The sequence below is a fragment of the Lolium perenne genome, chromosome 1, assembly GCF_019359855.2.
Source record: "Lolium perenne isolate Kyuss_39 chromosome 1, Kyuss_2.0, whole genome shotgun sequence".
NCBI lineage: Eukaryota > Viridiplantae > Streptophyta > Magnoliopsida > Poales > Poaceae > Lolium > Lolium perenne.
Window position 1 is genome coordinate 52823650 of NC_067244.2, and position 15374 is coordinate 52839023.

A 15374-nucleotide genomic window follows, 5' to 3' on the forward strand; every position below is an offset into this window, starting at 1 on the left:
AATCTATGATTTCCTAGTACTAGTAAAATTAGAGAATGATTCAGCGGTCATTCGAGTGCATAACTATGATTAAAATCAATTATCGCTGCTCATCCATGGATTGGTGCCAAAACATATGAATTACTACCTCGGATCATGTTTAATTATGTTTAATTGACGCGGATTGTATGTGCAGTGTTTGGCATTGATTAAACATGATCGAAGGGAGTAGCACACAATTACGAATAAAATTACACTAATGAAAATAACGGATGGGGCCAAATTATATCTACTATTTCTAATCATCCATTTGGAATTTTTTAAAGAACAGTTTGTGTCTGATCTAATACGTTGTTGCTAAAATAAGGGCAAAATTATCACGGCAAATTATCTCCCTAGTTGTAGCATTACTATGATGTGCCTAGTCTGGTTGGGAGGTAGGTTGGTACTTCTTTTTAGAGTTATCCCAATGATAGGGGAAAGTCGTCTACCTCTGCAACTATCATTGTAGAACTAGAAATCTTGTCGGTCCGATCCATACAACATACATCATACCCCGTCCGCACAGCAAAATGTTGTACTATTGTAGAGTGGTTGCAGCATTGCATCCATTGGTTGGTTCAAAACTATCAAAAAAAAGCATCGCAGCATTTCAAAACACCTATGCAGCAAAAAAAAGAATATGTGTCATATCCCTACCGGTTGCTGGAAACCCCCACATGTCACACAAATTTCTGAGATAAAAATCAGCACATGTACGTAGCATGGAGGACAATGTTTGCAGCGGTTCAAGGAAAACATTTGCAGCAGGAGTACAAAAATCATTGCATCATCCCATTTGTGTGTTTGCAACAAAACACACACATTCGCAACATGTGAAAAACACCATGCGGCATATTTGCGAAAAACTAACCTATATTGGAGCTTCAACTTAGTCGGGTAGGGCTTGATGACGATGAATCCGACTCGCCATGGCATTCCCCTCAACCTACCATCTCCCATGAGCTTTCTCTAATACAAATCTACACCTTAGGTCAACCATGACGCATTCCCCATGCCTCAATTTGGACAGGAGGAGAAGGACTAGCAACATAAGAGGAGAGGAACTAGCAAAGGAAGAGGTTCTTGTTAGGCGAGGAGCTAACTAGGAACGTTGGCACACCATCGAGACTACAACACGACGCGTGAGTCACACCCAGATGACTGATCGCCCAGTTGAACCATAGTCTTGCCTAATTCATTATTAGTTAGGAATGCACCTTTTTGCATGACCCTAGGGCCAATGGGATCAACAACAAATTTATCGCCCCTCCATCTTTTCCCTCTCCAAGAATAAGAATTGTCGTGTCCACAACGTAACTATGGATGATGCTTGGGCCTTTAGTCCTTCACCTACCAACTACAACTCAACTAATCCACTACCGACTCTATTGTGTGAAGCTTACTTCCTTCGGGTCCTACTCCTCGGCCTCGGCCTCGGCCTCGGCCTATAAGGCCCACTTCGCTGGCACCATTTGATCACAAATGAACATCTCTGTTTGGAAGAATTGGGCCCCTCCCAAATGCAAGCTATTCTTGTGGCTTATCATTCAAAATCGAGTTTGGACTACCGAACGTCTACAACGCCGGGAGGCTGGCCAAATTGTGGGAATTGTCCTCTTTGCAATCATTCTATTGAATTGGCACCCACCTTCTTTTCCGTTGTTTCTACTCTATTAGGATTTCGAACATTATCATTGAATAGAAAATTTTCCTACAATGATACTATTCATCATTTTGTTCAAACGAATTGAGCAAAAGAAAAACGCAGGAAAAATTCCTTTGATTTCAGTTTTATAGAAAAAAAAACTCAAAGTTTTACAATCCATTTGGACCCGTTCTTCAAATTCCTACGCATGAAGAACAATATTAATGTATCCAGTGGCATTATAACATCATAGTTATACTTTCTCATGTGTCTGACTTTGATTTGACCATGTTTATTAAAGATCCTATATTTTTTTCTTATTCATGTTGGCAGAATTCTAGTGTTTTTCAATCCTTTGTTTTGTTTTGCATGTACATTCCAATCATATGTTTATGTTTTTAGGATCGTACGAACCAAACAGATCATGTACAAGATAATGTGCTTTTATAACCCTGCGACCCAAACAAATCCCAAGTGTTCACATCTGCCTTCATTTGCTTTGGCAGCATACGTTAAACCATGCAGGTATTGGTAGAGAGGCCTGGCCGTAGAAACCAAAGTTCGTGTTTTTTTTCCGAGGGAAACCAGCAATCGTCTTGGTCTTCACCTGACATGCGGGTGTGCCTTCTGGGATCCAGATTGCTGTTGGGATACAAATCAAAAGCATCTCTTCAATTTGTCTTTCTGCTACGGAAGTTGGAGAAATGATTTGGAATCCGTAACCTCAAGCTTTTCAGCCTGAACAACACAGCACCATCGCAATTGCTAACATCAAGACACATCTCAATGTTGAGTCACGACAGTCAAGTATACATCAAAATTGTCACTGCTATCATCCCCCATCCGACAAACGCATTGCATGTAAAATGAAGGAACATATCAATCTACTCGCACTCAAGTATGAAACAGAAAGGAAGCGGTACATGATCAAGCAGGAGAAATTAGCCCGCACTTCAGATTTCGTCAAAATCAGCGTAGACGTCTTAGCCTGAACAAAAACAACAGTCACCATGCATCATGATCATAGTAATATTTAGCGCAGGTTTCTAGCACAGTAAGAGTTATCGGGGACAGATAAAAGTCAATCAGATCGGCCAGGGAAGCTGGAAAGAATATGTTCTCCTGGCACCTGCAATGTAGCATGCCCCTGTAGTCAAGTCTACTGCTGCAAGAAAGATCACAGCTATGAGTATATGACACAACTTAGAATGAACAGCAGTAAAACAAACAAACAAACAAAATAAAACTTGGAAAGGTAGAAAAGGACATCACAAGACCACAGAAATTAAGGAATTTTATTGTTGTGATCTGGGGATGTTATGGGAATATGGAGCAAATAACTGTGACTCTACATCAATGGAGAGGGATGTACAATACAAAAATGACATGGTCTAACCCGCAGGTGTGCCCTTTCATCGAGACAATATATATACCAAATTGTAAAAACATTTAGAGATATCGTTAAGAAAATTAACATTGTTGGAAATACACATATCTTCACAAGCAGAAATACTGCAAGTAACCTACGTATGTTTTGATTGGGAAAATAATTGCCTAACAGGTAACCAGTGAGCAAAGGAAACACAGGTACCACTCAACTTTTTTTTTCGCGAAAATGCAAAAGCTTGCGTTTCGATTCATTGATAGAAAAAGAAGTTTAAATTACAAGCCTAAGACAAGGCTGGGACACCCACACACACACCCAACACTCAAAACATGACTACGACAAAAAGCCGAAATCTGTCGAGTGCTCCTCTAAGACGCTACAGAGTGAGCTCCTCCGCCAAACAGAACCCATGCCGATGAAAGTCGCAGTGCATCATCGAAATTACCAAGAACCTACCGGCCGCAGCCAAGACGCGTACCACCCGGATCCCGCGAGCCCACCCGGCTCAGCTGGGAGCATTGCTGCTCCGGCCTTAGCCCAAATCCAGGGATGCCGTCGGCGCAGCGGCTACCTCCTAGCAACCTCAACAGACGTGCAAGCGTGCAGTCTTCAGCAGCCCGCCATCAAGCACAGAGGCCAGCCCACCACTGCTCATCCAGAGGCCCGCTCGCGCTGTCCGAGGAAGATCCTCGTCGCGCAAGCCACCGCGATACCCCTCAAGAGGCCGGCGCGCCATCTGCATCGCAAGACACCTCCCATGCGGCCAACACAGAGAACCCCGAGGAAGAACCACTGCCCGAACTCAAGTTCCCAAGACGACGCCTCCAAGAAGGGTACGACGTCAAAGACGCCGTCGTCGCCCGATTTGGCATGCCAAATCTGAGGTTTTCACCCGGAACCTGAGACCCCGGACGAGGGAGGTGCCAGAACTCCTCAATGACGCCACACAGGAAACGGCGCCCTCAGGCGTCGCCGTCACCGGCCTTAAAAGGCAGGGCTTTCGCCCGGAGCATGGTACCTCACCACCGCAAGCAGCGTCCGCCCTTTACCTAGAGCTCACGCGCTGAACTTTCCACTCAAAGCACTAGCCTTGCTAGGACAACCCGCCGGCAGCACGTCAAGCGCGCCAGATCAGGGGCAGCCATGCCCACAAAGGGAGGGCAAGCCGCCTAAGAGGGGCACCACCAAGCTGCAAGCGGCATAGGTGCTGCCAAGGGAGGGTTCGCCGGCAGGGCTGCGCGCATCCACCTCAGAGAAGCATCGCCGGCCACCCAGCACTGCACACCTCGCCGCCAGCATCGCACGGACGCCCCGAGCCACCACGCCAAGATGGCGTTGGGCTCAGCTCAACCTGGTCAGAGCAGCAGCATCCCTGCGCTTGGAGCCAAGGAGAACGGGCGAGGAGGAGGTGGGTGGCCGCACCCTGGCGCCGGTGGACGGGCGGCCGGGGCCCGTCTGCCCGCGGATCGAGCCCAAGGGCCCAGATCTGGGCCGGCAGACCCAGCGCCGCCACGGCGCCGACTCCGGCCGCCCAGCACCGTCGCCGCCATCCCAGCGCCGCCGCCGTCTTCCCCGGCGCCGTCGCCATCTTCCCCAGCGCCGTCACCGTCGCCGGACAGCCGAGGGGCTCCCGCCGTCGTCACCAGGTCCGCCCGCGCTTCCCGGTGGACGGTCAGGAGGTGGAGATGCCCGCCGGCGGCGGCACTGCGCGGGCTTTGCCCAGCAGCTCCGGCCGCCGCCGGCGGGGGAGGGGGTCGGGCTGAAGGGGGAGGGAGAAGGGAGTCGCCCCTGACTCGCCCGCGGGGACGAGCAGGGGACGAAGCGTTTCTCTCGGTACCACTCAACTAGATCGGGACTTATGTATCAGAGGAGGGTTTATTCTTTCTCAAACAAGCGCCCAAATGTGTTGTCTGCATTAGAAGGAAAACGCCAAGATGACGTAGATGTGTTACAAAATACCAGCAATAAAAAAAGAAAAAAACTTAAGCTAGTCAATCCTAAAACAATGAAAGGACAGGAGCAGGGAAAGCAAAGCCCTATGTCTACAGCTAGATTTTCTTCTGGCCTGGGAATTATAAACATGAAAGATTTCAACCTTTGCTTGTTGGCATCTTGGGTTCATTGATACAACGAATCAGGTAATAAATCTGGAAACAGGATGTGGATTATAAATATGATACTCATAGCCCTAATAACTGTTACGACCCACATCTAACTTGGCCCTTTTCACAAAGGGGTTATGGGGCCTGTCAAGCTGCAAAGTTGGTTTATAAGTGGAAATGGAAGGAAGAAACAATTGTTGTGTTGTTACTTGGACTGGGCTCTTAGGATGTGCTTGGATTGAGATCAACAAAGGGGTGGGGTGGAGCCGAGCCAGTTTATGGGTTGGTCAAAAGTTTGACACACGGATGGGGTGAACTCATTTTGATGAGAGTGGATAGGCTGTTGTGCGAGATCACCAATTCAATATTTCGGCAACAGAAAAAGATAAATCACTACATCCAAACCAAATTGTAACAAACAAAATCTTCAGTAATAGTGCAAGTTAGCATCCACAACACTAAAATGAAGTACTCCCTCTATTCACTAATGTAAGAGCGTTTAGATATTTTGAAGTCGACTAGATACATACCAAAATGAGTGGATTTACACACTAAAAGTAGACTAGATACGGATCAAAATGGGTGAAATACAAAAAGCTAAAAGGTTTACATTAGTGAACGGAGAGAGAAACAATTAGCAATATAGCAAGTATTACAAGTTTTGTTTTCAAAACCAGATGCATACATGCTGACCAATTAACAGAATCCAGAACAGCTTGCAATTGTAGTACTAGGGCATGATCCAGAATCCAGAACAGTACCATAAAAAACTAACACTATCAAGCAAGTTCCATCCAAAATATACCAACACTACATCTACTTCCTTACTCCAGGGGCAGTGATCCATTCTTCAGGGTATACAGCAAAAATCCTAGGTAGCGTCTAGCTAAATATCTGATGACCATTACAAAGAAGTCATGGATAGAGATCACATCCACATTCTCATGGCTTTGCTTCACATGCAGCTGCTGCGGGCCCTTCCTCTCCAGTGTTTCCTTCTGCCTTAGCATCTTCATCGTCTGCATTTTAAGAAGCATGAAGTTAGTTCAGCACATTCCTGTCAATATATCCATTTTTCGTTTGACATCAGTCAAATATCCAAGAGTAGTGTTGAAAATTTCAAAAGACTGGAATGGTATGTCAGGCTGTAGTTGTTACAGACACTAGTAAGATAAAAAAAAAACGTTGACCAACGGGGGAATGATCCCTCCCTTGGCTATACGTTATTAGGTAGAAATGAGACTCTCCCCGCGGATGGACGCTAGGATGATAACCCGATTAAAGTTCGCCCCTCCCGCGAAATTACCGCGTGATGGGGATTCGAACACGGGTGGGCTGGCCAGACACTAGTAAGATGGATGCAGTGATGGCGACTGGCAAGAAGACCACGAAGTCATAATGCTGGAGATGGTCACGTGTTTGGCAAGGACTTGCAGCAGAAAGGAGGATCCGTAGAACAATATAGGATTATAGATATCCCGTTAAGTTCCCAACAGAGACAAACCACAAAACATACATAGATTGACTCAGACTTTGAACAGCACTAGAACCTTGCCATCACATACACAACACTGGAACCCAATGACCAGTGTTTAGATATTTTGAAGTCGACTAGATTAGCATAGACAAGAAAACATGAGATCTACAACCATAGCATAGGAGACAAAGCTCTACCGAATAGTCCTGGTGTATTAGGGTATATATCTCGCAATTTTGGAGGGCAAAATCAGATAAATCGTAGGGGGAAGGGACGGCCCCTGGCTCCACCCTTTGCTACCAATGGCTTGGTTTTCCTCGTCCGAGCTAAGGTCAGCCGCCATCTTCCATAACCGAGCTGACCAGTGTCAGGTCTATCCCTACAATCCCCTAAAAGAAGCTGATGGATGGACCAATTGAGCCAACCTGGGACAGAGCTGCCCCTGGGACTGTTCTTGTTGCATAATTCTTCAAACTGGGTCAGGCCCATCCATACAATCCCTTTACATATGAACAAATATATCAATCTGTTTCTGGAATCTGATCGTTTGAAATGGGATCTGAATAGTAAAGCTAAGTTGTCTGAAAAATCCTCATATAAACTACAACCTCTGTTTGACTATAAAAAGGAAGGGTGGGAGTAGTTAACTTTGGGGGTGTTACGCCCCTATGTACCCCTGCAGTTTGACATTTAGCCTTCCCTCCTCGCATAAAAACTTTAGCCTTCCCTCCTTGCATAAAACTTTGGCACCTTGGTATCCAGGCGGGTAATGAAGAAATAAAGCGCCAGCTCTTCATGTACATCCTTTATGCGCATTGCATCCTTTATGCTCCAGCTCTTCATGTACATCCTTTATGCAGCTTGACATTTAGCCTTCCCTCCTCACATAAATGTATTTCTTCAGCAAAAAACTTTGGCACCTTGGTATCGAGGCTGGAGCTTTATTGCTTCATTACCTGCCTGGATACCAAGGTGCCAAAGTTTTTTGCGCATTGCATCAAGATCATGGATCCTAGACTGATCCATGAGCTCGTCAATCATGAAGTGGGGCTATTTTTGCATATTGCCCCATGTACTAAGAATTTTTATCGCAAATAAGTAAATTTAAACAAGGCATGGTAATACGATATATAATAAGATAAAGGAGGTATGTATTACCTGAGTAAAATACTTCAAGATGATCGGACAAATCTACTCTTAATGTGATGAATCTCTGTATGCGTTTGCGCACATGAAATACACCGATCTACGAAGCCAAAAAGAGCAATATTTTTATTCGATATCTATAAGTGATGATAACTTGTAAGAGACCAAAAGAATATTTATACTCCATATGAGATCAACAAAAGGTTAGTTTCAAATGAAAATGCACAAGTGGTTTGGGCATTTTCTGGATGTGGATAGAAACAGACCTCAACCTCAACTTTAGAGCTGAGATCATTGCTCTTCTCAAGATGTTTTTCACCAACACCCAACAACACATGTTCCAGCTGAAATGAACAGGTCAAACCAAGTAAAACAAAATGTGACAGATGTATACATATAAGGACTAGAATTTTACCTGAACAATACTTGAAACACGCTCTTTTTGGCATGAAAAGATAATATCCCCTGCCCTAATGCCAAGCTTCTCAGCATCACATTTCGCTGAAATCTGGTAACAATATGCAAGAGTTACATCTTCATTACAGCATAACATATGCTTAGATAAAGGGCTAAATCAGATAGGTGTACCTCTCCAACAATGAGACCAGAGGAAATACTGAATTTACGTGACATCAACTCAATACGGGGAATATCTAGAAATGCTAATGTCCTTAGCTTCAAGCCAAGCTGGGGTCGAGCAAGTTGCCTACATACAATAGTCATTAAATTGTTGAGTTCAGTTGAAGAATGTGATTACAACATATGAATTTACTATTTATCCCCAGTGCAAAATGGAGCACAAAAAAGTGTGATGACACAACATTTATTTTCTTTACCTTTCTATGTCAGCCCAACATACATTATTTCATCTAAACAAGATACTCACATTATGACTAATTACTTACTTACACTACAATATTTGCTATATTAAGATATTTAATGCGCACATAAATAGAGCATTACAAAAGATTGCAAAAGCATCAAATTTCCAATCACTTCAATACTAAATCAAGCTTAGTAAAATAACGCTTACCTAAAATGTTGCCACATGGTTGAACATTTAAGAATAAGAGAGCTTGGAATGAAGGCAACAAGAGGCAATTTATAGAATAGCATCCCTACAATTTTTCCACCAGCATCCAGCACTCCACCTCCAGTTCCACACTGCATGCAGAATGACACTTGAGATTTGGTAATTGAAATTTAAATAAAATTAAGCCGAAGAGAAAAGATGACTATAACCTGAGGAATTGGACCGTTGAGGAATTGATAGTGATTTTGCTGATGTTCACAAGGATCTACAAGTTGCACCTTGTCTCGCTTATAAATCAGATTCAAATTTGTATCTCTAGCCAATAGAAATACATCCTGGCCTAACTCCACATTACGTTCCAATGACAAAGCCTTCAATGAAATATCCCCACTAATCTCAAAGAAGGCTATTTCATAGTGCTCGCTGAAGAACATCAAACGACACTCTAAAGTTGAGTCATCCAACATATGAACATTAACCTGAAAAAAATTAACTAAAAGAGTTGAATATCCAAGAGTCGTGTGCAGAATTTATATGTAGGAACTCCAAAAGTGGTGTTCAAAAGACTCCAAGAGTCAAATAGACCAGGTCAAACATTTGCCAATAATAGACAAAAGAGGTGGTCAGAAATATTTTCTTTTTTTAGTTTGAAACTAATGTTCTTAGTTTCAAATGGTCTTTTCTACACAATTCATAAAACATAGGCCGATTGACTCAGACTTTGATTAGCTCAAAGCAAAAACTATTAAGACAATGGCATTTCCCAGCTAACATTTAGCACACCGCACTAGAACCCATCATCATGTCATAAGAAAATACAACTTGAGTGGCATATAGACGTCAAAAGGTGTTGATTTTCCATTAGATCATATCCCACAACTCACTGACATAAGTGCATTGCTACTGTGGTTTATATGTAATCTGAACAACGATGCTATGACTTAATTGCACGATTTGTTTTAAGATTTTACCTTTGCCTCAGTAGCGTACTCCTTTTTTGTCCAATCATCCAAAGGTTTCTTGGTGCAGAAAAGCCATGCTGAGGTGAGAATGATAGCGGAGTTCTTAAATGCATCTACCTCAACGACAATCCCTGTGCACTTGTTTATCATCTTGCCATCTGCTCATGTTACAGAGCATGCTTAGAAATAGCAACAATAAAACCAGGTTAGGCTAAAGACTAAGAAGAGTACCCAGGTAGGCTGAAAGGCTTAGAACCGATTCAGCACACTTTAGAACAGACTCTGTCTCCTTGACGGTGCGGCGCTCGGTGACACTGGATGGTGCAAGTGTTAACATCCGCTTATGACGATCTAGAAAAGAAAAAAAATCCATTTCCATGAGAGCAATACAGGAACTTGGTCAAATATAGTGTCACTCAATATACATCTGACCTGTGTGACAGCTTAGTTTTCTCAAAATCAAAGTATTCCAAACCACATTATTTCAATGTTTGGGAAATGAATACTAAAGTTTTCATAAATCTCAGTTTTGTACTGTTTCAGCGAAAATGATAAGGCGTTTGGCAGCGTTGTATTTATTTGTTGCATTGGACATTCACCATCGTAGGTTCAACCAACATATGAATCCAGTTGCTTGTCAATTCTGCTGGTCAGTTAGGCATCTAGCTTCTAGTTCTAAAACACACTCTCATGCGCTTATGGGAGGAAGAACGAATGCAATGAAAGGGAAATCAGCCGGACAAACGAAAGGTAATCATCTGTGAGTTGCTGCAGGCCAGCAGATCGACACAAGCCAGTAATGTCTAGAATCATCAACACACATAAATCTGTTATTCCAGTTGTACAGCACGACGGCACCATTATTTTTGCCTCTCAGTTTCAGTAAAAAGCAAAAATACAGCAGTTTTGGCAATACCACGATTTATAAGACCGCAATATTAGTTGGAGCCAAAAACCTCAAAGTTTTCAAAACCATAGTGTAATTGTGGTATCCTCTAGCTAATCCCAAAAAAAAATACTGAGCAGAGAAACACACTCTTACCCCTTTTCTTGATGTATTTCTGCATATCATCATGGTATTTGTCCATGACGTCTTGGTCGTCAGTGAAGCCGTAGAGCACGGTGCCATCTTCCTTTGTGCAGATGGGCATCAGGGGGGCCTTGGGCCTGCGGAATGGAGAGCCAGAGGAGTCGGAACCAGAACCCGCCGAACCCCCATCCCTTGGCTCGGTGACCCTCTTCCTCTTCGTCCCCCTTGCCGACCTTTCCGGCGCCAACCCAGAGTCCGATTCAGACGTTTCCTCCATGCTCCGACGCGGTGGCGACCCTGAGTCGGACGGCAGCCGTGGAGGTGATCTGGTAGGGCTCTCCGGAGCAACTTCGCCGAAGAGTAAATTGGACCCTTGCCCCCTCGATTCCGTCATCATCCCGGCGACGGGGCTAGGGATTTCTGCGCCGTCTCTTGGGAGCGCTCGATCTGGTGCGACGACGGAGCAAACCCTTGCCCTAGGGCGGGGACAGGCGAGGTAACGGCGAACGAAGTGGAAGGGTGCGAAGAGGCCCGCGATCGCTAGAGACTAGAGAAGGAAGCTGCCTTTTTCTTAATCCAGAGTGTACATGTGCATTTCTCGGGCCGGGCCGGGCCGACCAAAGCCCGATGGGAAAAACCTTGGCTCAGGCCCAGCCCGGACGGTCAACCGTCGGGCTGAAAAAATGGCCCAAGCCCGGCCCATCGCAGTGAAAGCCCGTCAAGCCTCAGGCCGTGCCGCTTCAGTAAATGGCATAAAATCACAGCCCAGGTCCGACCCAAGCATCGGGCCAAAAAAATCAGGCCCAGACCCGGCCTGGAGACATGGTCGGGTCAAGCTTGGCCCGGGAATTTCGGACCGGGCCAGGCCGGGCTGCCCATGGCCAGGTATAACAGAGAGGCATGGAAAACTCCTGCTCACTGCCTAGTTTTCTTTTTTTCAAGTAAAATAAAATGCGGCTTAGGGCATCTCCAGTTGGCCGACCTAAATCGGCAACCAAATAGATCATTCGGAGCAGCTGTTTCACAGCCATGTCGATCCGGACAATGCGTCCAATGGCACCACCCATTCGGTCCGCCAGAAAATTTGAAGATCTGGTCATCCATTTAAAATTGAAACACAAAAGCACAATATGTGGCAAACATATGTCATTGCCCTTCAGGCCCCTCGCATGAGGATTTTTAAAAAAAAATCCCTCCATCTAAAAGTAGGTGTCTTAACTTTATCTAGATATAGATGTACCTCTAATTAAAATACATCTAGATACATTGATATCTAGACAAAAGTGAGACACCTATTTTTAGACGGAGGGAGTACTATGTTTATTTGTTTGTATTGGTTCGTATGTATGGAGTCGCGAATACAAAAATTGGTTGAATGGGTATGTGTGTTTGTGGTAACCAAGAAGTCCGACGCAAAGAAAATTGAGCACCGTCAACCAGTGTTAATGACGATTAGTGTCCTAGAGTCGGCGGTTATCAATTCCCGCGCAAGGTCGCCGATTCGCGCGCTCTGTTTCTAATTCGTCTTCGTACAAGAAGTTCAGCAAGAAGCCGGCCTCGAGTTTGTGGGCGCGGCGGAACTTCTCCCAGCCAGTGTGGAGGAACATCTGGCCTTACCCGTCGAACAGGACCTCGACCAGGCACCGACAAAAACTGCAGCTGGCTTCCCGCAGGTGCACTACGGCCGGCGAGAAATTGCGCAAACTTCTTTGGGGGCCTTTTTAGGCCAAAAGGGTCCTTGTTGATGAGGACGACAAACTCGAAGAACTTGTCATGGAAGTAGTCAGTATCCTCCTCCTCACGCAACGATGAGCGTTAAGGCGGTGGGGATCTCACTACAAGAAAAGTTGCCATGGCCGACGAATTAAAAGTCGTGATGTGGTTCCTGATGCACCATCCCCGACGATTTTTGCTCTCTTCGTGGTGCATGTAAAAAAAAAATTCTCGTTTTTTAGGCCATCTAGCCTGACGTAAACGTGGAAAACGTCGCGTATGATGGCCTGGGACGTGGTGCATGATGAATTCTCGGGTGGTGTGGCCAAGAAGTTGGGCCGCGCCACCTGGGCTCGTTCGAGCCTCGTGGCTCCCCTCTCGTGATCCAAATTATCAGGTGCCTCCTTTTGGTGAAAAACTTCCATGGTATTTTTCCCCGATTTTATTTCCTGCAAAAAATTGACAAAAGGAGAGTTTCCTAAAAAAACAAAATCAGATTCAGCAGTTTTTATCCAAATATGGTGAGATTCCAGAGTAATTCATTGAGCAAAGTGCTTGAAAAAGTAGATATCAGTATGGCCTTGCTAGTTTTTCCTCTTACCGGTCTCAAGGTGGTTGCTGGGAGACCGGATTATAGGATAGATAGACGCACTATCAAGAGGAACTTTCACTTGGGTAACTTGATCGCATCGTATTAGGAAGCTCAATATTTTGCATAGTTGCATACCTATATTCTTGTTGCTTCTTGGTGTTTCTCTGTGTGAGGTTCCTGAGCTTATTTCTAGCTTTTCAACAAGCCCAAGTTCATCGAGAATGGAATCTGTATGCATCTTCTATTGCGTTTTCGTGTTTGGACGTCATCATTTTTGTTGGATTTCTATTCGTTGTTATCTTTCCAACAAAATTGCTTTCATCTAAATCGGAGTTCAAAAACTTTGCCAAAGTTTAGTTTTTTCAAGAAAACTGTTGTTTGAGGGGGTTTGGCATTTTTGGCGTAGAAACCACGCCGATTTCTCCACTGGAATTTCTCGGCAAACCGGACGTGTCTCGGTTTGTGCCGAAAGGCTTAATAGAACACTGTTCTAGCGAAATTAGAAATATTCTGGCGGGTCGTTTTGAAACCGGCGAGGAAACCAGTGTGCTGGTTTGAAACTGGCCCAGCCTTATGCGCTGTCAGATTTCGGCACAGATTCCGGTCTGTCGGTTTGTGCACCGATCCGGTCCAGCGAGAGAACCGGCGTCGCCGGTTTTACCACCAATTTGGGTCACAGGAATTCCCCAAACGGCTAGATTTCTCCCTTGGACTATAAATAGCCCTTCTTCTTCCTTGAGAAGGTAAGGTCAACCATTCTATTTGCTCTCTCTATCTCTCTCTTACTCCATTGTTAAACCTCAAAAACTTGCTTGTTACTTCCTCTCCATCCCTCTCATAATTCTTGCATATTCTTGAGGGGTTTGAAAGAGGAGATCTAGATCTACAACTCTCCACCAATCAATTCCTCTAAGTGAGAGGAACTCTTGGGATCTAGATCTTGGAATCATTTGTTGATTTCCTCCATTGTTATTTCTCTCTAGTTTCCCTATAGCCTTTGTTACTTTGGTGGGATTTGAGTGTGAAGAATTTGATCAGCACCCTTGGTGTTCTTGTTTTTTTCATCCATGCATAAGTGTTGAGTTCTCCATTACGATTAGTTCGAGTGAGAGACCGCGAGATTTTTTACTCTTGGAGGGGTTTTCTCTTAGTTGGCTTGGCGGTTGGTGCTCCGGTGACCTCTTCGTGGAAGATTGTGAAGAGACCCGGGCTTCTCCTTCGTAGAGCTTGTGAAGTGGTTGTGGTGCTTCCTATATCCGGAGTGGAGGAAAAGTTAACCATAAGGGAAAGACCATTTTCCTTCGTGGTATCGTCTTGGAGAAGAAGGTGAGCCTTCGTGGCGTTCGGGAGACCTTCGTGGTAGCCCGCATCTCTCCGGCGTGACGTATCTCACCTTGTGTGGGGGAACACGGGAATACATTTTTGTCTCCGTCTGCCTCGGTTATCTCTATACCCGAGTTTATGTTCCTTGTGATAGCCATCATGCTTGATGTACTTATATCTTTTTATCGCTTAGGTTACATATATCTTGTGCCTATCTTGTTTAGCTTGAGTTTGTGTTGCACTTAGTTGAGCCTATCATATTTAGGTTTTGTGCTTGTAAAATAAATGTTAGTTTAATTTCACATTCTTGCAAGCTAAATATGTAATAGTTTTTTAAACGCCTATTCACCACTCCCCACTCTAGGCGACATCCCGTCCTTTCAGGCAGGCCGACTGATGCGCGTGTTTGACGTATTGTCTTTCCGTTCGACACGCGTCCGTTGGGAACCCCAAGAGGAAGGTGTGATGCGCACAGCGGCAAGTTTCCCTCAGTAAGAAACCAAGGTTTATCGAACCAGTAGGAGTCAAGAAGCACGTGAAGGTTGATGGCGGCGAGATGTAGTGCGGCGCAACACAAGGAATTCCGGCGCCAACGTGGAACCTGCACAACACAAACCAAGTACTTTGCCCCAACGAAACAACGAGGTTGTCAATCTCACCGGCTTGCTGTAACAAAGGATTAGATGTATAGTGTGGAAGATGATTGTTTGCAGAAAACAGTAGAACAGTATTGCAGTAGATTGTATTTCAGTATAGAGAATTGGACCGGGGTCCACAGTTCACTAGAGGTGTCTCTCCCATAAGATAAACAGCATGTTGGGTGAACAAATTACAGTTGGGCAATTGATAAATAGAGAGGGCATGACCATGCACATATATATTATGATGAGTATAGTGAGATTTAATTGGGCATTACGACAAAGTACATAGACCGCTATCCAGC

General features: G+C 44.7%; 1 protein-coding gene across 1 annotated transcript; it reads right to left on the reverse strand.

Moving 5' to 3' along the window:
• Window positions 1-5743: 5743 nt before the first annotated feature.
• On the reverse strand, window positions 5744-11337 carry LOC127292364 (uncharacterized). Its single transcript, XM_051321748.2, has 10 exons — window positions 10816-11337; window positions 10005-10124; window positions 9783-9931; window positions 9021-9290; window positions 8812-8942; window positions 8367-8484; window positions 8194-8286; window positions 8045-8122; window positions 7791-7878; window positions 5744-6174 (listed from the first exon to the last, which is right to left on the reverse strand). Exons 1-10 carry the CDS (start codon window positions 11198-11200, stop codon window positions 6098-6100), a joined length of 1509 nt encoding a protein of 502 aa, XP_051177708.1. The 5' UTR covers window positions 11201-11337; the 3' UTR covers window positions 5744-6097.
• Between the last annotated feature and the right edge of the window lie 4037 nt (window positions 11338-15374).